This window comes from Nyctereutes procyonoides, unplaced genomic scaffold, assembly GCF_905146905.1.
Source record: "Nyctereutes procyonoides isolate TBG_1078 unplaced genomic scaffold, NYPRO_anot_genome, whole genome shotgun sequence".
In the NCBI taxonomy this organism is placed as follows: Eukaryota; Metazoa; Chordata; class Mammalia; order Carnivora; family Canidae; genus Nyctereutes; species Nyctereutes procyonoides.
This window is the reverse complement of record NW_026575126.1, coordinates 33,896,943-33,923,172: the sequence shown is the minus strand read 5'-3', so window position 1 is coordinate 33,923,172 and position 26,230 is coordinate 33,896,943. Positions and strand designations below refer to the sequence as shown.

Genomic DNA, 26,230 nt, shown 5'->3' with positions numbered 1-26,230 from the left:
AGAGCCTTCTCTGGGTGAAAACTTTTAAATCATTGATGGAAAGTGTTCCCTTTGTGAACAGTTAGTTCCTTAGACCAGTTTGTTTTCCACCAAATTGTCTGTTTCTGTTGGAACAGATGGTTTCCATTATGAGGCTCCTCTTCCTTCTCTGTGAAGACCAAGTGAATGCAAGTCCACCGCTTACTTGGAAAGAGCCCTAGGAGATGTGGTGGGCAGGGGAAGCCCAGCATCCTATCTCCCAAACTTGCCAGCTGCTCATTCTGCTCCACCTGGTCTTCAGATGCAATGGTTAGATAGTAAACTTAGATCAGCAAGAGCCCAGACATTAATGTAAAGAGGAATTAGCCGGCAAGGTGCAGCCAGCACTGGCTTCGCTGTAGCTTTCTCAAAAGCTAGCTCGACACCCGTGGTTGTTGGTCATGGTGAATTGCTCATGTACCACAAAGTGGGATTCCCAAACCTGGCTACAATTTGGAAATCACACCTAGAAAACTTACAGAAACATAAAAAATATATTTCAGGGTTCTATTGAAGATGTAACAAAAAACATTCCCTGAAAGATTTATCAATAGACATATTGTGAAAACTTTCCCACTGGACAAGAGCCCATGCCGGCTTGTATTAAACTTGAGTTCACTTGCCCATTCAGTAGACTGTAGGCTCTTTGAGGGCAGGAAGCACGTCCTTGGTCTGTTGTCAGACCACTAAGCCCAGAACTTCTGGGGTGCTCACAACATTGAAGGAATGAATGAATGTGTTAATGCTTGTAATCAGCTCCCTGGGATAAACGGGCTACATTCTCTGACATCTTGTAGAACTAATTATTTTTTAATGTGGCTGCATTTAAATTTTAAATTAGGCCTCAGAGATGAAAGGCCCGCACATTACTGACCACCCATTTATCTAGTACATAGCACTCTTTTCTAAGTTATTGCCCCAGGGAAGCCCATGGCATTAGGGCAGTGATACCAGCATTGTGTATAAACACTAATCTATTATTGTGACCATCACTCTTCTTAGAAGCCAGGTGGTTGATAATGGTGCAGTAGGATGGTCATTGAAGTTTGAGGGTTTATGTGAGAATTGTCAGTGAGTTAGTTTATATCTGGCAAACTTTCAAATAGGATTCTGCTTAGAATTAACTTTAAAAAATAATTTTTAAAAATATTTTATTTATTCATGAGAGACACAGAGAGAGGCAGAGGGAGAAGCAGGCTCCCCTCAGGGACCCTGATGTGGGACTTGATCCCAGGACCCTGGGATCATGACCTGAGCCAAAGGCAGATGCTCAACCATTGAGCCACCCCAGGCATCCCTAAAAAATAATTTAAAAAAAATTTCGTGGCATGTATCATTCTTAGTGGCATTGGTTCCAAATTTGGAAGGAGATCTTTCTTCAGATCCCCTTTCATTTACATATTGTTCTGGAAAATTCTAGCATGCTTCGTAATTACATTGGCTTCAGTTTTTTAAACTGGAGTATTACTCAATGTCTATTACTGGAGTATAACCATAATTTTAATGTTGCCGATTCTTCAGTTTGTTAATTCTTCATGCATACGATGATTTGGGGACCTTGTCTTATTTTAAGACCAAGTATGATGACTAGTGTGAACAAGAGGTAAAGGGAAAAACTGTCCAGAAGTTACATATCAAGGATATAGTTAGCTGTACAGCAAACCATTTGTTGTAGGGAATGAAAACAAGCTAAAATAACATTTGGCAGGAGCTCTAATTAGTCTTAGCCATTTTAATTATATTCCTTTAGATAAAGATAACTGAATACATAAAGTTTTGGGAACTTCCTGCATTGCTTAACTGTGTATGTTGAAATTATATATGATTATTTTGCATTTAATATCTGAAGGTAGTTGCATGATAAATTTTCAGATTTTGATGAGCAGCCCTGTAACTATACCAATCTACCCATTATAAATACTGTTCTGAGCAGAAAGAAACTAAACTACTGTTGGGTCTGTGTTTACCCAAGAGGAAATAAGCAGCTTTCTGGGATGAGTTGTGATTTTATAAATATAATGGAATTTATATTTTTAAAATCAGCTTTCAGAATAACTTTTGGTTATTTATTTCTGATCGGTCAGAATTAATGAGGGAAACTATCATCTACTTTTGTAGATTTATAATGTTTTGCATCTCAGAATTCCTTCAAGTATGTATAACTAAAGGAAAATGTGAGTAACTAGGGATTTTAAGCCTGAACAAATGTTGAAAGGCTAGCATAATAAAAGGGAGATTTGCCACCTTCAGCCTAACTCCAGATGGAAGGAGGCAGGTCAATGGACAGAAGTTACACAGAGATTATGTAGTAAATTTTAGATATAGCTTGTTAATATACTATACACAGCAATGAGTTGTCATAAGGACATGTAGTGAATGTTCTGTGCTGGACATTTTTAAAGAGAGGTTAAAGCCTGTCAGGAATATTTCATAAGGAGAGAAGAAAACCTGCACTAAATCAACACTAAATGGCTATTTGAAATATGAGTATCTGTAAATCTAATTTCTTCTCCATTCTTGATCTCATTTATGAGGTGTGATGCCTGCTGTGGTAATAGATTGTGTTAACAATTATATTGATGGTTGAGTGCTGACATGAAGTTTAACCCACTCTCTCTTCTTATTTTAATTGCATTTTTATCTATTCATTAATGAGATTGTGTTCACCTTCTTAGCAATGTTACTGCATCCTTTTTTTTTTTTTTTTTTTTTTTTTTTTTTTATAAAAGGAAGGAATATAAACCATCCGTAACACCGGTATTCTAGAACTCCTATTATAGGCAAGCATCAGAGGAGAGGCAAGGAGCAAGGTGTCAGAATTCATCATGTCACAGTGGCCTTGCTCTATCCCTTTTATTCTTTGATCTCTGTAGCCCTGTTGCCCAGATGACAGATCGTCCTGAAATGAGAAGTGCTGACCTCTCAGAAAAAAATAGCCAGAGATTATTCTAACAAATGACTACAAAATCTAAATTCCATTATAAACTCCTAACTCATCTCACAAAACAAAAAACAAAACAACAACAACAACAAAAAAAAAACATATGAATCAAATAAATGCTGCGTTTTGAAAGTCACTTATGGCTGAATTCAAGTTACTAGCAATATCTTTTGGCTATTACCTGGGCTCAACCATAATTCTTGGCAAAGATCACACAACCTTGTTTTAGGAATGAGGTCAGCAACACACCCTACGCTAGTGTGCTACTAGATCAACTTCCTAAATGAAACTCATAACCAAGAAGAAAGTTACAGTAGATGAGATACTGTAAATGAAAACAAAATTAGTGATAAGTAAGACTATTATAAAAACCAAGTCTAGCATTTCAAAGACTATTTAGTTTTAAGTAAGTTTTAAGACTTACTGAGGTCTCATTTCTTGACCAGAGTATCAGTATATGTAATATGTAATATGATTTTAGTAGGCTATGTGTAATGGGCATTCCAGTCTACCAGAAAAGATAAATAAGGTAGCATTGTTCCATGCTTTACATTTCACAGCCGCCTTTGTTACCTGGGTATGCCACATGTTAATCCCTAATTTATATTTAGTCAGTGAAATGTCATAAATTTTTTCCCCTAAATACTTTACGCATTTTCAATCTTTTCTTGAGAGTGAGCTAAACTTGGTCATATTGGCAATAACAGAACTGTTGTTTCCATCTGGCACTACTTTGTTTTGTCCTTGTGGGTCTTGGCCACAGAGACAACTACAAGGAAGGCCAGAGTCCTTCCAAGCATTTCCCTAGTCCCAGTATTTAAGGCCACATCAGTTATTTCAGGCTTAAAAACTCTTGTTTCTTGCCTTCAGCCTTTATTTTAAAACTGAGATAAAAACAACATTATCAAGAGACCCTCCTAAATGAAATGCTTTCCTTGCTCTAAAAATGCTCAATAAAACTGAGACTAACCACAACTCTGGCCCCCCAACACAGAATAATTATCATGCAGACCAGACTCTACTTAAAAAATTCTGCTTCAGGGCGGGCGCCTGGGTGGCTCAGTGGTTGAGCATCTGCCTTTGGCTCAAGTCATGATCCCAGTGTCCTAGGATCAAGTCCTGCATCAGGCTCTTCTCCCTCTGCCTTTCTCTCTCTCTCTCGCTCTCTCTCTCTGTCTCTCATGAATAAACAAATAAAATCTTAAAAAAAAACTCTTAGGTGCATCCTCTTCCAATTTTTGAACTTCTACATCAGTTGTGTGCAGGAAATATTTAGGTTTCATTTCTAATAAACAGCAACTTGATAGGAAGCATAAAATGAGCTCTTTCTGTACTCAAGGCATATGTAGTGTGTTAAGAGCAAGTCTGATAAACACTTGACTGAGGAGAGTTCTGTCAAGTGTTTTTGGGAAAGACAATAAAGTCTGCTGTTTCTGTCAGGGCACCACCTTATAACACCTGGTAGGGAAACCCTCCAATAAAGATGTGGGATGAAAGTCATCCCTCCAGGGGTTCTGTGGCCCAGGAACTGAAGCAAAGGGGAGATGTAGCAACTCGTAACATGCTTCAGCAGTTATAGCAGATAAATGAGGGTTCTCATTCCTCCAGTTCATTCCATTCCATTCCAGCAGTTCTCAGTCCTCCTGCCTTCTGATTGAAAGTTGATAAGAGTTGATTGAAGCTTTTCAGTTCTGCTTAATTTATAGCTACACTTGATTTCTCCCATCCGGGGTGGTGGTTGGAAAAGGATTATGGGGATTCTATTAAATTGTTTGCGGGCGCATTTCATGTTAATATTGAGGTCTGTGTAACTTTGACAACATTTTCTAGGTAACTTGGACATCTAGAACTGAATGGCCATCATGCATGCTCCCACTCTATGGGGCACAGCTCCCACTCTGTGGTCCAGCCAATTACAGCTTCGCTGTGGTTAATTATTAGAATAAAAAGTCTCGAAGTGTAATAAGCAATAGCTTGGGTTCCTGAATGTGCACCGAATGCCATGTTTATGAGTGCTCTCTCTCACAGGAGGGTAAAAAGGTGACTGTCAGGTTGTTCAGTAGTGGTGTAGTTAGGCATGGGTGCAATTGAAGCTGTTCTCAAAAACGAAATATTGAACTGAGGCCTTCATTGCGCATTCTACAAAATACAAAGAAAAAGGGTGGATCTGTATTTAAAGTGTTGGTGGTGGTATTGGCTTAGACATGTTCCCTTTATTGGGTCTGTTTTGTAAGCCTAAATTTGAGCCTGAAGAATTTCTCCATATAAATGTCTTAAGTATTGCAGTGACACATCCATCACCTGTTTGCTTTTGAATTACAAAGATAACCTTAAGATATGAGCCTTATACTGGGCAATGTGATACATACACAGAAAGGGTGAGCCTCCTTAGTGATGAAATCAGCCAATGCCCAAGAGGAAAGTAATAGGCAGAAAGGATGGAGTTGATGAGAAAATTGATTCTTTTCCATTAAACTGTACGTGATATGTTTTTTATGAAGCGGGCATCAGTTGAAAGAAATATTTTTTTCAGCTAAAAAGAGATTGATGGTGAGGAAGAGGAAAAGTATGTAAGGGATCAGGGGATAAATGTGTGTCTTATTCCATTACCTTCTCAAATAATAAGGTTGAAAAGCATTCCATTGTGGTTACTTCAAATGTTTACTTGGCCTTGGTGCTATTAAAACTTTTTTTTAACATTAATGGTCTTGTTTTTATTTTAGAGTACATTCAGACTTCACACGTCATTCTTTTCTCAGTTCTAAATGTTGTGGTGCTTATTTCCAGGTTTACCAAAGATGCAGGTCATTAAGAACTATACGGGAGCACCGCCCCCAGGTCTTCACGAAGGACCCGCATTGCATATCCAAGCAGGGGATACAGTTGAACTTCTGAGAGGAGATGCACACAGTCTGTTTTGGCAGGTACTATCCAGATCATGGTGGTTTTGTTTGTTCTTTTACTTGATGAATGACTTATTACTGCTAGGAGAATAAAGATCTTTCTTTAGAAACTGACTGCATATCTTGAGAAAGGTTAAATGAGGTGGGGGAAAAAGATTTCTTATTAGCCTTCCCATACTTACCAATGCCAAAGTGGTAGTGAACATTAGAACACTAAAGAAAAATAGGATCGGTGCTGTGAACCATAATTACCATTTTTATTAAAAATTCATACTTTGCCAGAGCATTTTTTCCAAACCTAGCGCCTGTGGGTATGATCTAATTTGCATTGCTTTAACATATTAACAGTTCATTCAGGGGAATTACCTAATTAGCTTGCCAACGGCCATTTCTGGCCATATTTGATTTGTGCCTACCCACAGAAATACCTGAAGTTCTCAGAGCTGCTGTGGGCATTATTCATGAAATGTACAAAATGTGAAAAGTGAGTGAGTGTGTTGATGTTTGCTAGTGATGAAATCTCTCTTGTCCAGTAAGCCTGTATTTGGTTTAAGGATTGTGTTAACGGTGAGCGATACGGCATGGGGTTAAGATTTGATAAAGCTGGATGGTAGACATTGCTGTTCACTAAGGCATTCTTTATTTTCATGTGTATGTTAGAAATATTTCCCCATAATGTTAGAATTTGTTAAAAATCTATTGTGTGTTGAGGGAAAAGGACATGGAAAGGGCTCAACAGAAAGATTGGTGCATAAGTGAAATTTGGTTCAGGGTGGAGAGAGCAGGGAAGAACTATTGGATGATAATCCATTGTGTACACATATAAAATGATAGTTATTTTGTTTGCTTAGAAGTATTTATGGTCTGCCATCTTCTTAGAGATGAGTGCCCCTAGACTGAACATTTATCTCCAAACACTGTAGGCAGTGCCATGGCCAATGAAGTTTTCCAAACTTCACTATTCTTCTTTAGTACATTACCCCTCTCAGACTTCACCCTTTCCAAAAACAGAAGAGGATGGCAGACTGAAATTCTGTGAACTCTTCAGTCCAGAATTTTATATAGTTCATCATATAGTACATATGCGATTTTGCATGGCTTCTTTACTCAACATAGTTATTTTGAGATTAAACCTTGTTGCTTTGTGTAAAATAGTTCTTGTTTTCTTAAAACCACTTTACTGATTATGTGATTGGCACACAAAAAGCTGTATACATTTAACATATGCAGCTGGACAGACTTGGAGATACGTATAAATCCTTGAAGCCATCACCACAATTTATGCCATAAACCTATCATTCATCTCCAAAAGTTTCCCCCATCTTACTTACTTCCTTACTTATTTTTGTGATAACATTTAAGATCTAGCCACTTTGCAGGCTCTTAAGTATATAACACAATATTATTAAATACAGACTGTGCTCTACGGTAGGTGGCTAGGACTTCCTCATCTTGCACAATTTGAGCTTTGTACCCTGGGACTAATATGCCCCATTTCTCCCTTCCACCAGCCCCTGGCAACCACCATTCTGTTCTGTAGTTCTATGACTTTGACTCTTTTAGATTTGTCACATAACTATAAGCAAGGCACAGAAGTAATGTAATGTCCTTCAGTGGACTAATGGATAAAGAAAGTGTGAGAGTGTGTGTGTGTGTGTGTGTGTGTGTGTGTGTGTGTGTGTGTATTCAGACTTCCAAAAGAAGGAAGTCCTGCCGTTTGCAAAAGTGTAAAAGAACTTGGAGGACAGTATGCTAAAAGAAAGAAGTTCTTTCTTGTTGTTGCTTATTATTATTCCGTGTATGGGTATGACACAATTTATCGTTTAGCTTGTTAGATGGACTTTTAGGTTATTACCAGTTTGGGACTATTACAGATGAACTTCTGTGAACTTTCACATGTAAGTCTTTACATGGACATATGCTTCATTTTTAGGTAAATACTGAAAGGAGAATGGGTAAATTATATATAGATACATGTTTAACTTTTTGAGAGATTACCAAACTGTTTTTCTAAAACATTTTATTGTTAAATTTCTACCAGGTGTAGAACCATGTGCTTATTTACCGTCCATACACCTTCACTGATGAAGTGCTTATTGAAAAATTTTGTCAAAATTCTTTTATGGGCTGTATGTTTTCTTATTATTTTGAGTTTTGAGAGTTCCTTATATATTTTGGGTACAAATTCTTTTTAAGATTTTTCTTTATTTATTTTAGAGGGAGAAAGGGCACACATGTGAATGGTGGGGAGGGCCAGAGGGAGAAGGAAAGGGAAGGAATCCCAAGCATACTCTCCACTGAGCACAGAGCCCAACGCAGGGTTCTATCTCAGGACCCTGAGATCATGACTTGAGGCAAAATCAAGAGTCAGACACTTAACTGACTGAGCCACCCAGGTGCCCCCTTGCGGAATGAGCCCTGGGTGTTATTCTGTATGTTGGCAAATTGAACACCAATAAAAAATAAATTAATTAAAAAATAAATAGATTATTTCTATTTTCTCCTAGCTTGTTGTCTGACATTTTATTATCTTAATAATGTTGTACATATAACAGAAGTTTTTACTTTGATGTAGTCCATTTTGTTAATTTGTTACTTTAAGGATCATGCATATGGACATTGTATTTCAGAAATATTTGCCTACGCCCCAAGGATACGAAGATATTTTCCTACATTCTCTTCTAGAAGTCTTTGTGGTTTTAGGCATTACATTTAGGTTTATAGTCCATTTTGAGTTATTTTTTAATATGTTTTCATTTTTTTCAAGTATGGTGTTCATTGTTTCACATAGAGATATCCTTGTGTTTTAGCACCATTTGTTGAAAAGACAGTCATTTCTCCACTGGATTGCCTCTGCACTTCTGTGGAATATCAGTTGTGCATGTATGTGTTGGTATATTTCTGGATTCTGTGTTCAGTTCCACTGATCTCTCTCCATCTTTAATACAGTACTAATTTGATTATTGCAAGCAAATAGTATCTTACAATCATATACATAGTGTTGGTCCTCCAAATTTTTTCTTTCCACAGGTGTTTTGGCTCTTCTAGGTGCTTTGTATTTCATGTGAATTTTGGGAGCATCTTATTAGTCTCACCAATTTTTATTGAGATTGTGTTAGATTATAGATCAGTATGAGAACACTGACATCTTAGTATTGAGTCTACTGACCATTGAACATGGTTTATCTCTCCATTTATTTAGGTTTTTAATTTCTCAGCAATGTTTTATAGTTGTCAGAGTGAAGGACATACACATCTTTTGTCATGTATCCTCAAATGTATCCTCAAATATTTCATATTTCATTTGATAATATTGTAAGTGGTGGTTTTAAAATACCAATTTCTGTTTATTGCTCCTAAATAGGAATATAATTGATTTTTATTCGTGGAAAAAAAATACAATTGATTTTTATAAATTAATCTTTTATCCTGCAACCTTGTTAAACTCACAGGAATTAAATCTTTTAAAAATCTGCTAGAATAATTCTAATTTAACTAATTATTTTTGAGAGAAAAAGGTATGCAAGTGGAGGGACAGACAGAAGGAGAGAGAGAAAGAATCTCAAACAGACTGTCCCCTGAGAATGGAGCCTGACACGGGGCTCGATCTCACTACTCTGAGATTATGACCTGAGCCAAAATCAAGAGTTGGACACTTAACCAACTGAGTCACCTAGGCACCCCAATACTAGCAGATTTTTAGAATATAGACAATCATGTTGTCAATGAGTAAACATTGTTGTTTCATTTTCTTGTAATGTCTTTTTTTTTTTATGTCTTTGTCCAGGTTTGGTAATAGTCTAACACTTAAAGAATTAATGGGGAACATTCGTTTCTTTTAAATTTTCTGAAAGCTTTTATAGAATCAGAATTATTTTTTTCCTGAAGTGTTTTGTAGAATGTTTAGGGAATCTGTCTAGGCTTAGAGATCCTTTGCAGGAAGATTTTTTTTTCCTTTTAATTACAGGTTCAGTATCCTTAGTGTATATATGGTTGTCCAGGTTATCGATTTCTTTTTGAGTGAACTTTGATAATTTTGGAGTAGACTTTATAGTAGTGTCATCTCTTGTTTCTGATACAGGTATTTTGTCTTTGCTTTTTTTTTTCTTGATCAATCTAATTAGTTGGTTATGAATTTTACTGATCTCATGTGAGGTTTTATTTCATTGGTTCTATTTTTTTCTTTCATGTGTCACTGATTTCTGCTCTGTTCTTTATCACTGCCTTCTTATTTGGGGTTTAATTTGTTCTTTTTCTAGTTTCTTAAGGTTCTCATTGGTCTGAGAATTCTCAGGCATTTAGTGCTATAAATTTCTAAGTACTACTTTTGCTGCCTCCTAAAAATTTTTTGATATGGATTGTATTTTTGTTTTTGTGTGTCTTGAAATACTTTCTAATATTTTTTTTTTCACTTTCTTATGGGTTATTTAGAAGTGCATTTAGTTTCCAAATATTTAGGGATTTCCCAGATATTTTTCTTTTTTTAATTTTTAATTTATTTCCATATCATAACAAAATATAGTTTGTATGACTTGAATAATTTTAACTTTATTAAGAATTATTTTATGGCCCAGAATATGGCATATCTTGATTGATGTTCTTTGTGCACTTGAAGATAATATGGGTTTGAGTTGTTTTCTTTTGTTTGTTTGTTTGTTTGTTTGTTTTTGCTTTTTTGGGTGGTGGGTAGGTTAGGATATTCTACAAATACCAATTATGTCAATGTAGTTGATAATGTCCAAATGTTCTGTATCCTTATTTATTAAGGATATAACCATCTATCTACTACACCACCCTCCTATATTAATGTTTACAATCTTTGTATGTTCTCCAATCCTTCCCCTCTCTCATCTCTCTCCACATCTCTTTTATCATCAAATGCTTCTCATTGTACCTTTTAAATCACTCTCAGTGTATATCTTCCTGTCTCTGTTGTCACAGCCTAGTTTTTAAGCAACTGTTACATGGTATCTGAGATCACTTCCTAACTAATCTCTTCACTTCCAGAATTCACTTAACCTTGCTTCTGACCACACAGAATTCACATTTCTGAGCCTGAATGGAGGTATTTATGAATAAACACAGCTTAATCGTAACATGCCTTTAAGAAAAGCAGTAAAGTGTAGTTTTTAAGAACTTGCATTCAGGCAAGATTTCCTGGGTTCAGATTCTGGCTCTGCCAAGTTACTAGCTGCACAACTTTGGGCAAGGCATTTAACGTCACAGTGCCTCAGTTCACTCATCTATAAGATGGGGATAATAGTAGTATTCATTTTGTAGACTTTCCATTAGTATTGTAGGTGTTAATATATGTAAAGCATGCCTAGAACTCTACCTTGTACATAAAAAAAATGTGTAAGGAACATTAGTTGTTATCGTTGTCATTCTTTTTTTTTTTTTCGTTGTCATTCTTGTTATCACAAGAAAGGAATAATAAAGGGGAATTCGGTTCCAATTCTGCCTGGAAATAGGAATAAGAAGATAGGGCAGGAAGGTTACACAGAGGAGGCTCCAAGCCGTAGAGAACGACAGGGGTACATAGGAAAGATGAAGAACACAAAGCATGTGGATTTCTTGTAGACAGCCTATGGCTGGGCCCTGTTTTTTGATTCATTCACAATCTCTGTCTTTTGGTGCATTTAGACCATTGACATTTGAAGTTGTTATTGAAATACTGGATTAACACCAACCTTACTCATTACCCTTTTTCTATTTGTTGCCCTTGTTATCTATGTCTCTTTTTGTCTTCCACACTTTTTTCTGCCTTTGGTGGTTTAAATTGATCATTTTATATGATTCTGTTTTCTTTTTTTAGCATATCTGTTGTACTTTTTTTTTTTTTTTCTTAAACCAGTATTAGCGGTTTCCCTAGAGGTTACTGTGTACAATTACAACTAACCTAACCCCAGCTTCAAATAACACTATACCACCTCCTCGGTAATGTGTGTGCCTTATGGTAACAGAATAGTCCAAGTTCCTCTGTCCTTTGTATCATCGCTTCATGCATGTCACTTATATATGAATACACATAGCATATATATTTATGTACATATTATGTAAATAATATATATAAGCATATATAGATATGAGCATACATATAATTGAATATATTGTTGCTGTTATTCTTTTGAACAGTTCCGTTAGATTAATTATGAATAAAAATAAAATTTTTATTTTACCTTCACTTATTTCTTCTTTGATACTCTTCCTTTTTTCAAGTAGATCCAGGTTTCTGACCAATATTATTTTCATTCTCTCTAAAGATGTCCTTTAATGTTTCTTGCAAGGTAGATCTGCTTCGCCAACAAATTCATGTAATTTTTGTTGTCTGAGGTCTTGATTTGTTCTTCACTTTTGAGTAATTTTGTTAGGCAGAGAATTTGAAGTTGGTAGCTTTTTCCTCTCAACACTTTAAATAAATATTTCACTCCACTCTCTTCTTGCTTGCATAGTTTCTGAGGAAAAGTCTATACATCTTTGTTCCTTTATATAGGTGAGGTGCATTTGTTATTGTTTAACTGGCTTCTTGTAGGATTTGTTTTTTTATCTTTGGGTTTCTGTAGTTTGAAATGAATATACTTAGGTGGGGTTTTTTGTATTTATCTTGCTCTCTTTTCTCTGAGCTTCCTGAATCTTGGGTTCAGTGACTAGCATTAATTTGAGCAAATCTCAGTCATTATTGCTTCGGGTATTTATTCTCTTTCTTCTTCTGATATTCTTGTTAGGTGCATATTACATCTTTTGTAGTTTTCCACCAGGTCTTGAATTTCTGTGGTTTTTCTCTTTTTTTTTTTTCCCCTCTTAGTTCTTCACTTTGACAGTTACTATTGAGATGATCTCAAGGTCAGAGACTCTTTTCTTGGCCATGTCCAGTCTACTAATTAGACTGTAAGAAGCATTCTTCATTTCTGTTACAATGTTTTTTTTATCTCTAGTATTTTTGGTTCTCTGTTAGAATTGATACCTCTCTACTCACATTGCCCATCTATTCTTACATGATGATGCCCACTTTCTCCATTAGAGCCCTTAGCATATTAATTACATTTGTTTTAAATTACTGGTATGGTAATTATAATCTTCCTGCATATGTGCTTCTGATGCTTTCTTTCTGTGTCTCTTCAAATTGTGTTTTTTTGCCTATGGGTATTCCTTGTAGTTTTTTTTCTTGATAGGCAGACATGATGTACTGGGTGAAAGGAGCTGCTGAATAGAGGGCTTAGTGATATGGTGAGATGCAGAAGAGGAGAAGCATTCTGTGGTCCCTATGATTAGGTCTCAGTCTAGTAGTGAGCCTATGCCTCTGGACAATGAACTTCACAAGTGCTTTTTGCCAGTTTTGTTTTCTTGCTGCAGTGGTGGGACCAGACGAGGAGAGTGAGCTAGAGTTGAGTATTTCCTTTCCCCAGGTAAGTTAGACTCTGATAATACCCTAGCAGTTCAGGCTTCCATTAACTAGTTTTTCCTGAGGGCATATCTTATTAAGAATAGCAGAATGGGAACACCTGAGTGGCTCCGTGGGTTGAGCAACTGATTTGATTTCAGCTCAGGGCATGATCTTAGGGTTGTGAGATCCAGCCCTACGTGTGGGGCTCCCTGCTCATTAGGGAGTATGCTGGTTTCCTGCTTCCTCTCCCTCTGCCCCTCCATCCTGCCCTCAAATAAACAAATAAGTTTTTTAAAAAAATAATAAAAGAGCAGAGTGCCTTTTCCCCTCCCTCTATCAGGAGCTGGGGATTTTTCTTCCATATTTATTGTATGAATCTGGCCCAGCTCCTAAGGGTAGTCTTACAATATTGTGGAGTTCCCCTATGACTGCTCCCCCTGGAGTGTTTAACTCTTAGAGTTGTAAGCACTGAACCCTCAGCAATTTGTCAATGTAAGTTGAGGTTTTCCTACCCCAGCACTGACACTGGATCCCACAGCAGTTCTGCTGGTGAGCCTCTGCTCTGGTAAGCTGTGACTCCCTGCATTTGCCAGTCTGTCTAATCTTGGGGGCTGAGTTTTGTCCTGTGTCCTCCCCTCTCTTATGGATCCAAGAAATGTTGATTTTTTTCAATCTGTTCATTGTTTTACTTGTTAGGCAGAGTGATGACTTGTAAGCTCTTTACATGAAGAACTGGAAACCCAGTGTTCTTTTTACTAAATTATATTGCCTCCAATTCTTTTTAGATGATAAGAAAGACATTATTATTTGTCATTTCCTCTCAACAGCCTGGAAACATGAAGCTTTTCTGCTATGATGTTATAATGGCTTTGGAAATTCTCAGGAAAATTGTAAGATAAATGAGACTATTGTATGACAAAATGCACATGTATATCTGTTGAGGGGATGATGGCTGATAGGAACAAGTAAGGCTAATATCTAGAACAGAGAAAAAACAATTAGCACATTTATTTCAGATCAGCGAATATATATTGAGTGTCAGCTCTATACCCACTACTCAGACACCACTCACATTTCAATTATCAACTCCAATTATTGGTTTGACATTTTGTCTCCTATCTTTAGGAGATCCATTCATGCTTCCTGGGAGCTAGCAATATGTTTGAATTTTCAGAGATAATTTAAAGTTCATCAAATGTTTTCAACTAGGATGTAGCATTACATCCTGATAATTCTGTATCAGAATTATCTTATGGGTACTTCTTAGCCAGTCAAAGGATTTTTTTAGGCATCAGATTCTAGCCTTATTGAAAGGAGCAGTAGCAGTATGAGAAAACCTGATTCAAGTCATGCGTCTGTAGCCAACTAGCTGTATGGTTTGGGTCAAGTTACTTAATCACTATGTGGCTTAGTTTCTTCATCTGTAGTAGGACAGGGGCTGGACCAGAGCTGTGCTCATAACTCTGAGTTATCTGGGGGCCTTGCAATAATGTCAACACACAACCCCACTTCCAGAGATCAGGGTACAATTGGTCTGGGTTCAGTAGAACCCTAGATAAATGTAATGCAAGCCATTGACTAGGATGATCCAATTGATTTCATGGAGTTATGACATTATTTCCAGCTTACTCATTGGTCATTTGTAGCAAACCAACTTATTAAGTGTAGCTGCAAGATAAGGTGTTACAATGAACTCAATACTTTGTGTCTGATAGTTACCAAATGGAATATTTCAAAGAACTAACGTGCAATTAAAATACACTCACCATAAACTTCATACTGAACTTGATAAAAATGTTTTCTTTGATTCAAAAGGTAGTTCACATCTTGTAATTCTCCAATGGTATCATGATAAAATCTGCTTTTGTTTTACAAACTGTACGTATGGAAGGTGTATGTCGGAAACTGGTCTGAATGTGTACTTGCTCTGTATATTTACTCAATGGCATGATTCAGAATGACATGTTTTAAAGATTTCTGAAAAAAAAAATCTTTACTCTGTATTGAGTCTAAATGTGTAAAGAATGTTGCTGTTTTGATCCTTTAAAGTTACAGGAGTTTGTAGGTGTGCATTCAGTGGATCCATGTGCATTCATTTGTTGATATTCATATTCAAAGAAGACAAGTACTTTATGATTTGCATCCTAAAGGGTGTGACTGCACTGGGGAGATATATATATATATATATAAATATATACACACACAAACACACACACACCTATAAATACACACACATAGATACTTGTGCATGTGTGTATGTATTTATTTAATTGCTTCTGAGAAGATAGTTTTTAGGCACATCCTTTTTGGTTCCTGCCCAATTGATTTGGTCTCATTTGAGATTGCACATAATTAGCACCAGAAAAGTAAATTGTTTTCCTTTTCTGCATTATTATTTAGGAAATTGTAGCTCGTTTTGCTGAGTATCAGTTCCTGATTCTACCATCTATTGGCATCATGACCTTACATAGATCACTCTCAGTTTTATCATCTGTGAAATGTTTTATAAGGGCCTCAGTTTTATCATCTGTAAAATGCATACAGAATAAAGTAAATGATATAATGAAAAAGCCTAGGGCCCCAATGCTTATTAAATAGTAGCACCTATTATTCATCTGTCCAAGTACTTTGTGTCTGACTTTGTGTCTTGTACCGGGACAATCACAAAAAAGAGAGCTGGTTTCTAACCTTATGTCTCAATGACCTAAGGAATGACCAATGCTCAGGATAGGGGATGAGTGGTTTCCATGTTGAGTTTTGAGTTAATCATGTTATAATCATATTGTTACAAATATGTGTAAAAGTTAAATACTAATCTATATTGGATAACAATATAGATTAATTATTGTGATGTCACAGTGGCTTTGCATTTGAATTTCAGAAATGTTTTTGTACTAGTTAAGTGCTTTGGCTTATTTGGAAAATTTCAAGAAATTATGCTTTTAAAACTAAACTGTTTTCCCCTCTGTTTTTTCAAGTGAGTCACTTCATTCATTAGTGTAGAAAGTTGGATTTTATTGTAGACTGTCATGTTTTCTACATACTCTGTGTCCAGAGAATACAAATTATCCTCCACTTTCTATCAGGAACTTGCTATGAATAGCTATTATAGTCTAGTCTGTATTATTATTATAACAACAGTAATTTCTAATGCTATCAAAGTGAGTGGGTATCTGCATTTTCATTATAACTTCTTTCAAACAATGAGTTGACAATTGAGCTGTAAAAATATTCTCTGTTCAGTCCTTGCATTGAAGGGATTCATTTTGGCAGCTTTTTCTTGTCGTCTCTGTTGTCTTCTCTTTCCTTGAAAGTTCCATAAAATTGTCTTCAAGTGAAATGAATGTAAAAGAGGAAATTGGCCATTTAGAGTACATTTCCTAGTGCAGGTGTAAGGGATAGATTTTCCTGAGAGTAACATATGGAACCATTCTGATCGTGTCATTGGACTGATGATAAACCTGTTGCTTTAAAGTTGTTTCAGTATGTGATAATAAGGGCTTAGTAATGAAGGAGAACATCCTTCATGCTGAGAGAGACTATTCCTATCAGAAACTTTATTTACCCAGAAGAGATACAAATTATACTTATCAGAGAGGGAGAGAGGGCAAGAGAAAGAATCAAGCAAATATAAAATTATACCATGCCATCTATGGGGTCTTTTTTTTTTCTTTTTACAGTAGAGAGCTTTATGTGTTTTTTTTTTTTTCTTAGAATAAAGCTTATGAAACAATGAGGATCCTGTGTCCTATATCATGGGGTTTTATTTGCTCCATTGTCATTTATGAATCCCCAAATGTTCCACAGGGAGAATTTTGTAAGCTAATTGGAACCAAAAGGCAATTATAAGCAGTGGAACTGTAATCAGTGTGCCAAAAATATATATTTTTATCCACAATGAAAGTTAAATAACCTAGAAAATAGTTGTGATACTTCACACTTACAAATCATGCATCTACATGATCTTTATTCTAAGGAGTGAAAATGTTTTTACACACATTCTGATTAATTCACAGAAATCTCCATAAAGAGGGTAAATTAGAATTGTGGTTTTAAAGGGCCAGATTTATCATCCATCTATGTAAGGTGGCATTTGCAGAATTAAAATTAGACTCTTTTTTCAGACTTCTGATCTCCTGCCTTAGTTCTATACGTTAGACTCTCCTACCTTTGTTTTAGGAGAATCATTTATAATTTTTAACACCTGCAAATAAAACACATTTTAAAAGGCAGTTTAGTTCTTTTGTAGAATAATCAGGAAACACTGCATTGCTTTATGTAGAAGTTTTTGCTTTTTAATTTTTTTTTAACTCTGCCTCAAAGGAAAAACTGAAAAGTCAAAAAATAAGTTGAGCTTGGAGAGAATTTGAGAGATTCTCTAGAGGGAGGCATTCCTATTCACAATGCCCCCAGAGGCAAGGAGCCTAGGGGAGGAGCGGCTCTTGACTTGGCCAGGGGCAAGAAGGTGTTAACTTCACCTTTGCAAACCATAAGAAACTTTTATGTAAATTCAGTTAATTAACATACAGTGTATTATTGGTTTCAGAGGTAGAGGTCAGTGATTCATCAGTCTTATATAACACCCAGTGCTCATTACATCACGTGCCTTCCTTTATGTCTGTCACCCAGTTACCCACCCCCCACCCATCTCCCAGCAAACCTCAGTTTATTTTCTGTGATTAAGAATTTCTTATGGTTTTGTATCCCTCTCTGATTTTGTCCTGTTTTATTTTTTTCCTCTCTTCCCTATGATCATCTGTTTTATTTCTTAAATTCCACATATAAGGGCAGCCCTGGTGGCGCAGCCTAGGGCGTGATCCTGGAGACCCTGGATTGAGTCCCACATCAGGCTCTCTGCATGGTGCCTGCTTCTCCCTCTGCCTGTGTCTCTGCCTCTCTCTCTCTCTCTCTGTGTCTCTATGAGTAAATAAATAATCTTTAAAAAATAAAAAAATCCACATATAAGTGAGATCATAGGATAAGTGTCTTTCTCTGATTTATTTTGCTTAGCATAATATCCTCTAGTTCTACCCATACCATTGCAAATGACCGGATTTCTTTTTTGATGGCTGGGTAGTATTCCACTATTTTCATGTTTGTGTGTGTGTGTGTGTGTGTGTGTGTGTGTGTATGTGTATATGTATGTGTATGGTGTATACATATGTACCACCTCTTCTTTATCCATTTATCTGTTGATGGACATCTGGGCTATTTCCATAGTTTGGCAATTGTGGAAATTGCTGCTATAAACATTGGGGTGCAGCTGCCTCTTCAGATTACTTTGTATCTTTGGAGTAAATTCAGTAGTGCAATTGCTGGGTCATAGGGTAGTTCTACTTTCAACTTTTTGAGGAACCTCCATACTGTTTTCCAGAGTGGCTATACGAGCTTGCATTCCCACCAACAGTGTAAGAAGGTTCCCCTTTCTCTGCATCCTCACCAAATTCTGTTCTTTCCTGACAATAATTTTACCGTTCTGACTGGTATGAGGTAGTATCTCATTGTGGTTTTGATTTCTATTTCCCTGATGCCAAGTGATGTGAAGCATTTTTTCATGGGTCTGTTGGCCATGTGTATGTCTTCTTTGGAGAAATATCTGTTTATGTCTTCTGCCCATTTCTTGATTGGATTACTTGTTCTTTGCATGTTGAGTTTGGTAAGTTCTTTATAGATTTTTGTGTACTAGCCCTATATCTGATAAGACATTTGCAAATATCTTCTCCCATTCTGTAGGTTGTCTTTTGGTTTTGTTGACTGTTTCTTTTGCTGTGCAAAAGCTTTTTATCTTGATGAAGTCCCAATAGTTCATTTTCACCTTTGTTTCCCTTACCTTTGGAGATGTGTCTAGTAAGAAGTCTCTGTGGCTGAGGTCAGATAGCTTACTGCCTGTGTTCTCCTCTAGGATTTTGAAGGATTCGTATCTCACATTTAGGTCTTTCATCTATTTTGAGTCTGTTTTTATGGATGGTGATAGACAATGGTCCAGTTTCATTCTTCCCATAAGAGACCCTTAATTACAGGAAACAAACTGAGGGTTACTAGAGGGGAGCTGAGTAGGGCATAATGTAATTGAGTGATGGGCATTAAGGAGGGCACTTGATGTGATGAGCACTAGGTGTTATATGCAACTGATGAATCATTAAATTCTACCCTTGAAACTAATAATACTGTATATGTTAACTAAATTAAATTTTAAAAAAAATTTGAAAAAATTCCCTTTGCTACCATCTTAGCCTTAAAGCACAGTTGTAATGTTTGCATGCAATAGGTGAACCCTTGTCTTAGTTTACCATGTCAAGAAATTTTATTTCCTATATGTCTGCTATATTTAGCAGAGGCAACTATGGATAAAAGTATATATTTTTGGCACACTGATTACAGTTCTGCTGCTTATAATTGACCATTCAGATGGTCCCAGCAATTTTTTTTTATAGATTTCTTCATTCTAACCTGGAAAAAAAAAGGGGGGGTTCATGTGAGGAGAAGCTTTTTCATAGAGGACATGTTTTTTCATACCTTTAGCTATTGATTGATATTTTACCTTATGTCTGAATTTTCCATTCTACTTCCTGTTCTCTTAGCTAAATCCTTGATGGTGGGATAACCTCATTTGATGTCTTCTCTTAACTGAAGAGTTTCTATCATAACACTTGTGTATCCTCATGGTCTGTTCATTCTTCTCCCTGCTTAGGTAGAGCAGTCAAGATAAGAACCATGCTTTACATCTCTTTATCTCTAGAGCCTAGCATAGAATGAATAATTCTGTTCAGAGCTGCTATTTCTGTAATATGTTATTTACAAGTTTTCAAATTCATTGTTTATGAATTCAAATGATACTTTATGGTGTTATCTTAAAGACCATTAAAATATTCATTCATCTTGTCAGAGTTAAATTTATTCTCTCAGAATAGTCTTAAAGCTATTTAACCTTATGTCCTCAGCTTCCTCATCTATGATATGGGGATTTTAATACCTAAATGACTGACAAGGATATTACAAAAATCATAGGAAGTAAACCTGAAAGAAAATTGAAAAGGAGGACAAGTATATTTCTGCATAATGGCTCATAATTTTGAAAGATAAGCTCCATTTTCCAGAAGTGGGAAAATGATTGTTTTTAAAAATTTCATCGTACCCACATTTAATATGAACAGTCCCACTAATACATGTAGGCTCATAGAAGATCACCCTGCCCTCCCAATTCCTATTCCAATTCTTGAAATTTCTTTAATCAGATATTAAACTTTTTACTCCTAATTAGACATAAAAGCACAAGTGATAAATTCTGAAGGGAATAGTTCATGTAAATAAACAGGGTAAAATCATGAGCCCTTTTGTCAGAGCCAAGTTAAATGAGGAAGGCCTAAGATGTCTCAAGGAGAGTGAAGAATAGGAAGGAAAATGAGACAGGGGTTTGCAGAAAACAAACTTTGCTTAGCGAATGGTTTGCTTGCTTGTGGACTCCACTGTAGGAACTATTGACATTTTGTGTTGAAAGCCCTAAGCAGTCTCTCCTGTAACACAGGATCTGTCCAGAAACCTCTGAGGTCTGGGAAGGGAGGAACAGTGGAATAGACTTAGCAGGTCTTTTCTCCTGCCGTCTCTCCCTGCCAAATCATTTCAAAGGAATCTTTTTCTTTGCTCTACATTAAGAGACTTTTCTAATTTCTTCTAGACCACACAGGAATATTAGCTACAATAGAATTTTCTGAAACTATGTTATTTTTTTCTCCTGATCTAAAATTCAGGTGCCAGGCTAATCAGAGGCAAATAACGCAAACCAGAAGTTTTTGAAAGAATCAAATTTTTGTTAAGAAAACTGATTCTTGACACTGAAAGGCTCATTGCTTTGGCATTATAAACCATAGGATAAAAATCTCTGGGAACTGTGTTTTTCCCTGTCTAGAATCCTATCCCAGAGCATGTCCTTGTGAAATCCCGGACTTGGTTTTTATCATCACAGGGATACCATTTTTAGTCATTGCTGGAGCATAGTTTCAAGGTGTTCTTTAGTTGACCTTGGCTTTGTGTCTGACTGCTTCTCACCACTTGCCTGTCCCTTGTTATAAAGTCAGGAGCAGCCACAGCAGAATTGAAATTGTGGATGTGCAGGGGTAAAAAGCTATGTGAAAGTAGCACAGCTTATTTGGAAGTAGTATGTCATGCAATCGTAAGACCTTTATTTTGACAGATGTTTACCTCAAAATATTGCATTAAATTAGGGTGCCTAATTACAGGGAAGAAGAAACGGCAGAGCGTGGCTATAATAGAACAGGAAAGGCCCGGGAGAGATGATTATAGACGATAATAGACATTAGTGAAGGCCCGTAAGAAACATTCTCCCTGGGTGATTGCCAACTGGCTTTGATTGAATAGATCAGAAACTGAGTTTGCAGGAATCTTTCCAAGTGTACAGACTGTATTGTGGGAATTGGCAAGCCTCCTGACAAAGTGGGTGAGGTCCTAATTGTTAACTCTCAAGATGGGCATTTTTGGTTAACAGCTCTTCACTTGTGCTTTTCCTGTGTTTGGGACAAGGCAAAATGTAGGTGATCACGTGCCTAGAGGAGGACACCGCTGTCTAAGGAGCTCCCTGTTCTATTTCCCAATAGAAAGCAACATTATTAAGGGGACAGTTCTCAGGACTTCTGGTGTGGTACGTTTTCTTCTGTTGTTTCATTACCATAGAAGCTGAATTCTCCCGTAGTTACTATAAATGTGTGTCAATCACAGAATACCTTCAGTGGACCACCAATCTGCAATTACATCTGATAGGACTGTTGGTTTGACACCACAAGTGGTTTCAGCAGAGTGTGCACAGACATAGGCCCTCAAGACTTTGGTCCAAATAATTTATAAAATTGTAATATATATTGGATTTTAATTATTCTTGGTAACCAGAATTCCTGAAGAGTGAATGAATGAATGTAATTTCTAACAAGTCAATCTGTGTACCCTGGAAAATAGAGGACTTCACACCGAGGTAAATTGAAAGTCATTTAGGACCTGAAATGTCTTTATCTTCTATAGATAAGTGCAACCAGAGTAAAATTACTTGACACATAATATCCCTAATTAAGAATTTGTGGATCAGTAGTGATAACTGACTGGAGAACTGTAAGCAAAGAACTCTGGTGTTAAAAGAGACCTCAGAAATTCTTGGGTCAAAAAAGAAAATTGAGGGCCAAATCCTGTCATTTCACTGGTGAGAATATTGAAGCCATAAAAGGTTAAATGACTTACTCAAGGATCGGAAGGGTAGGAATAGAACATCAGGCTCCTGTCTATACATATGAAATTATTACCGCTTAAGTTTTTTTCTTTAGTCCAAAATTCTGCAAAAATCTATGAAAGTAACCAAAGCAAAAGCTAATTAAGGAACCAACATAATCTGAATGAGATCCTTGAATATCATAACCATGTTTAGTCATTCTTAATCTCCTAAGTATATAGCATAATGCCTCATAACAAGTAGTCAGCATCTTTTTCAATAAAGCATTAATTTTGTTCTTAGTAGAAAAGTGAATTCTTTAAAAATAATGCTGCCACGAGCATTTGATGTATTTGGTGCTATTACTCAGGATATCTCCTTTGTGATACATAAGATTAAAATCACCAAGGGTAAGAAAACATCCATTAGTTGCCTGCCAGGATTAGAAAAACAAATATCTGTATTTTGGAACTTTGTCAAGCTGGTTTACTTTTTGGGTTATATGACCTCTCCTCAAATAGGATTTCTTCCAAGAGCAGTAGATCCTTGTTCTTTCCAGATTTTGTATTAAGTAACCACTTGGGATTAGATTTACCTGCATTCAGATTGGTTTTTGCTTGCTAAATTTTTCTTTCATCCAAAGTATCCTCTTGTTTATTTCACAAGAAACACAGTTATAAAATTTTGATACAGGACTATATCATGTACAATATCTTACCTAGTGAGACCTTAGTGGAAAAGCCTCAAGACACCTAAAACTAGATTGTTCCTCCTTCCCTGCTAGACAAATCCAGAAACCCCACAGAATACATTTTTTTGGATGATAAGAAAAATGTTCTGCAAAAATCTCATTCTGCTATTATATTCATCTCACACATAGTAAGCGTAGAAATATGGCTTATGGCTTTTTAGTGGGTTTTCTCTTAGTGTACATCACAATTTTTAATTTTTTTTTTTTAGTTTTTGACACTTCTTTCTGCCAAAATCTCAGTGATGTAGTAAACAAACATTTTTTTGTGTATTCAGAAAAACCATCAATTATAATTGAAGCTTTTGTCATATGTTTTGATAACTTGTTGCAGTTATAAACCCTTATAAATCAAAGTTAAATTTAATTTCACAGATCCTGGACCAAGATACAAGTTTTTTTTTTTTTTTTTAAGTTGTTTGGAATTCTAAGCCTATGACAGCCACTTAACTACAGATGAACTAGGTTAGGAATATGAATTTTATATAGGCTTTTGAAAAACTAGGAGTTTATGCATGGGACAAAAGTTAAAAATTCTATTCTCTTTTAACTAGCAAATGAAAAAAGTGCTTGGTTTTATTCTTCTCTGTGTGTATGTGCATGAATATTTTGGAATTCATTGTAATGACCATTCAGTATAATCCTATGCAGTTATGCTTCACAAATTTTCAAGTTGTTCACAGGTGGAAAAATGCACCTTACTCATTGTATACAAAGCAGTTAATGACAAAAGAATATGTGTACTTGCAAGAAAACATTAACATATTTGAGATAAATGCTATCGAAATATAGTATTTCGGGACGCCTGGGTAGCTCAGCGGTTGAGCGTCTGCCTTTGGCTCAGGGCGTGATCCTGGAATACAGGGATCGATTCCCGCATTAGGCTCCTTGCATGGAGCCTGCTTCTCCCTCTGCCTGTGTCTCTGCCTCTCTCTGTGTGTCTCTCATGAATAAATAAATAAAATCTATAAATAAATAAATAAATAAATAAATAAATAAATAAATAAATAAATATTATTTCTTGTTCAGGTGAAAGTTATATATGAGAGTATGTTTCTTGTGGCTTAGCAAATTTGTCTAAATATAAGGAGGATGGTGAGATTATTGACTGGGCTAGGTATTTCTATTTTAATAATACATGAATAGCCAACAAAATATTTTGTTAAAAGTAGTTGGAAGGAATCAAAAAGCAGTATTGTGGAAAAAATAGAAAATAGTTATTTTTAGCAATCATCAAGTGTTTTTAGACATGTTAATTCTTTAATCCTTTATTACCCCTTAAGGCATGTTTGGCAGATGTTGTCATCATATTTGTTTTACCATTGAAATTTGCCTAAGGTTACACAGGTTTTTTTGTTTTTGTTTTTTTGTTTTTGTTTTATGGCAGAGCCAGAAATAGATTTCTGTCATAGCGATTTTCTGTGTTTTCCAAGAACTAGCCCTGATGTATATTTAACTGATAACAATGGTTATAATATAGTGGCAGCTGCTCCTTACCAAAGGTTGATTTCAGACAGGGTCTTTGTCCTGGTCTTCCCTCCTTTTCCTGTCCTTTGGTTCTGTTGCATCTACTCACACCTGTCCGAATACTTCTAAAAATAGTTCTTGGTGCAAGCTATCCATCATCCATTCATCCATCTGGTCAATAAACTAATTTGTATATTTGCCTGTATTCCCATAATTCATGGCTTCCCTGCAGGTCTTCTTCCCCACATACCCAGACTGTGCATTTCTGACAATGAGAGAGGACTGGGTAAGGTGACAGGTGCTCTGGCCATTCCCCATGTGGGATGAATTGCTTAATAATCTCCACAGCACCTTCATGCATACGTTGAAAGTGTTTAGGGCATTGTAACTTGGGAAAATTTCCAATCCCTCATAAATAACCATTAATCTTCCCCTTTTAAATTCAGCTTTCCACATCTGTTTCAAATTGTTCAGTGCTATTGCAGGAGTGCATTTAAAGCTCCAATCCAGGTGGTATTAAGGGGATAAATGAGCCACAGGGAAAAGACACTGTATTCTTCTTAAAGCAATTCTCCTTTTTTTCTTTTTTTTTTCTTTTTCTTTTTTTTTTTTTTTTTTTGCAAAGTCAGGAGCCAAGCAATTTATGATTAAGATTTTTGGAGGGTATGCTCTGTCATTTTAAGCCGTCCTTGTCTATGAGTTTTAAAAAAGCAGTTTTAGCTCTGCCATACTAGCGTACATTGTTTTTCTCTGTATAGGTAGATTGTCAATACCATTTCTACCAGCAAATTTAATGTAGTTTTAATTCATTATGGTTTACTGTGGATTTTTATTGGAGAAAAATGAAAAATAGTTATAATCTAAGGCTAGTCAGAAATAAGGAAGTGTGTGAGTATGCATTTGTATTTGTGATGTTCAAGAATTTCAGTGATGTTATCAATAATTTTAGTTTGATAGATTTTTCTCCAGGAAGCAACTTACTTTTTTCAGGACAGAAGGCATTATTTTATGAATTATTATTTAATATTATTTTGCTTTGTATCTGCTCAATTTTATTTAATGAAAATTATAAAGGTACATTTGTTCTTACCATATATAGCCCATAACTTATTTACTCAGATACTTTCCAAAAAAAATATTTTCATAAGAATGAATCAACCTGTACTGTTAGATTTACCAAAGTCTCATCACATAATAAAGAGAATGCCCTGCAGAATAAATGCATATAAAGATAGTACTGTGTGGTACATCAGATGACATGTAACTATGAAAGAGGAATGTTTTCAGATTGACCTTGAAGATGTTAAGGGACTCACAAGAACAAATATTAGGCCGGGGGATAACTAAAAGATTTCCTATCTCTGCCATTTGTAAGAGGCCTACAAGGAATGACACATTGATTATCTGACCCAGAATACAATGCCCACACAGGAATGCAAAGAAGAAAATTCAGCTGCATGCCTCTCTCGTCAAAGTTAGTAAAAATTTCATAGATAGATCATCACATAAAGTGCACAGAATCATTGGCTTTGCAAATGGTTTATTTCATAGCTACAGT

The 26,230-nt window shown here is 36.0% G+C and overlaps 1 protein-coding gene across 1 annotated transcript in view; it reads left to right on the top strand.

Moving 5' to 3' along the window:
• Positions 1-26,230, top strand: part of VAV3 (vav guanine nucleotide exchange factor 3) — a 352,818-nt gene that overhangs the window by 279,017 nt on the left and 47,571 nt on the right. Inside the window, exon 20 of the mRNA XM_055339940.1 lies at positions 5,747-5,883. Coding sequence (XP_055195915.1) covers positions 5,747-5,883 — 137 coding nt within the window. The remainder of the gene's footprint in view (positions 1-5,746; positions 5,884-26,230) is intronic.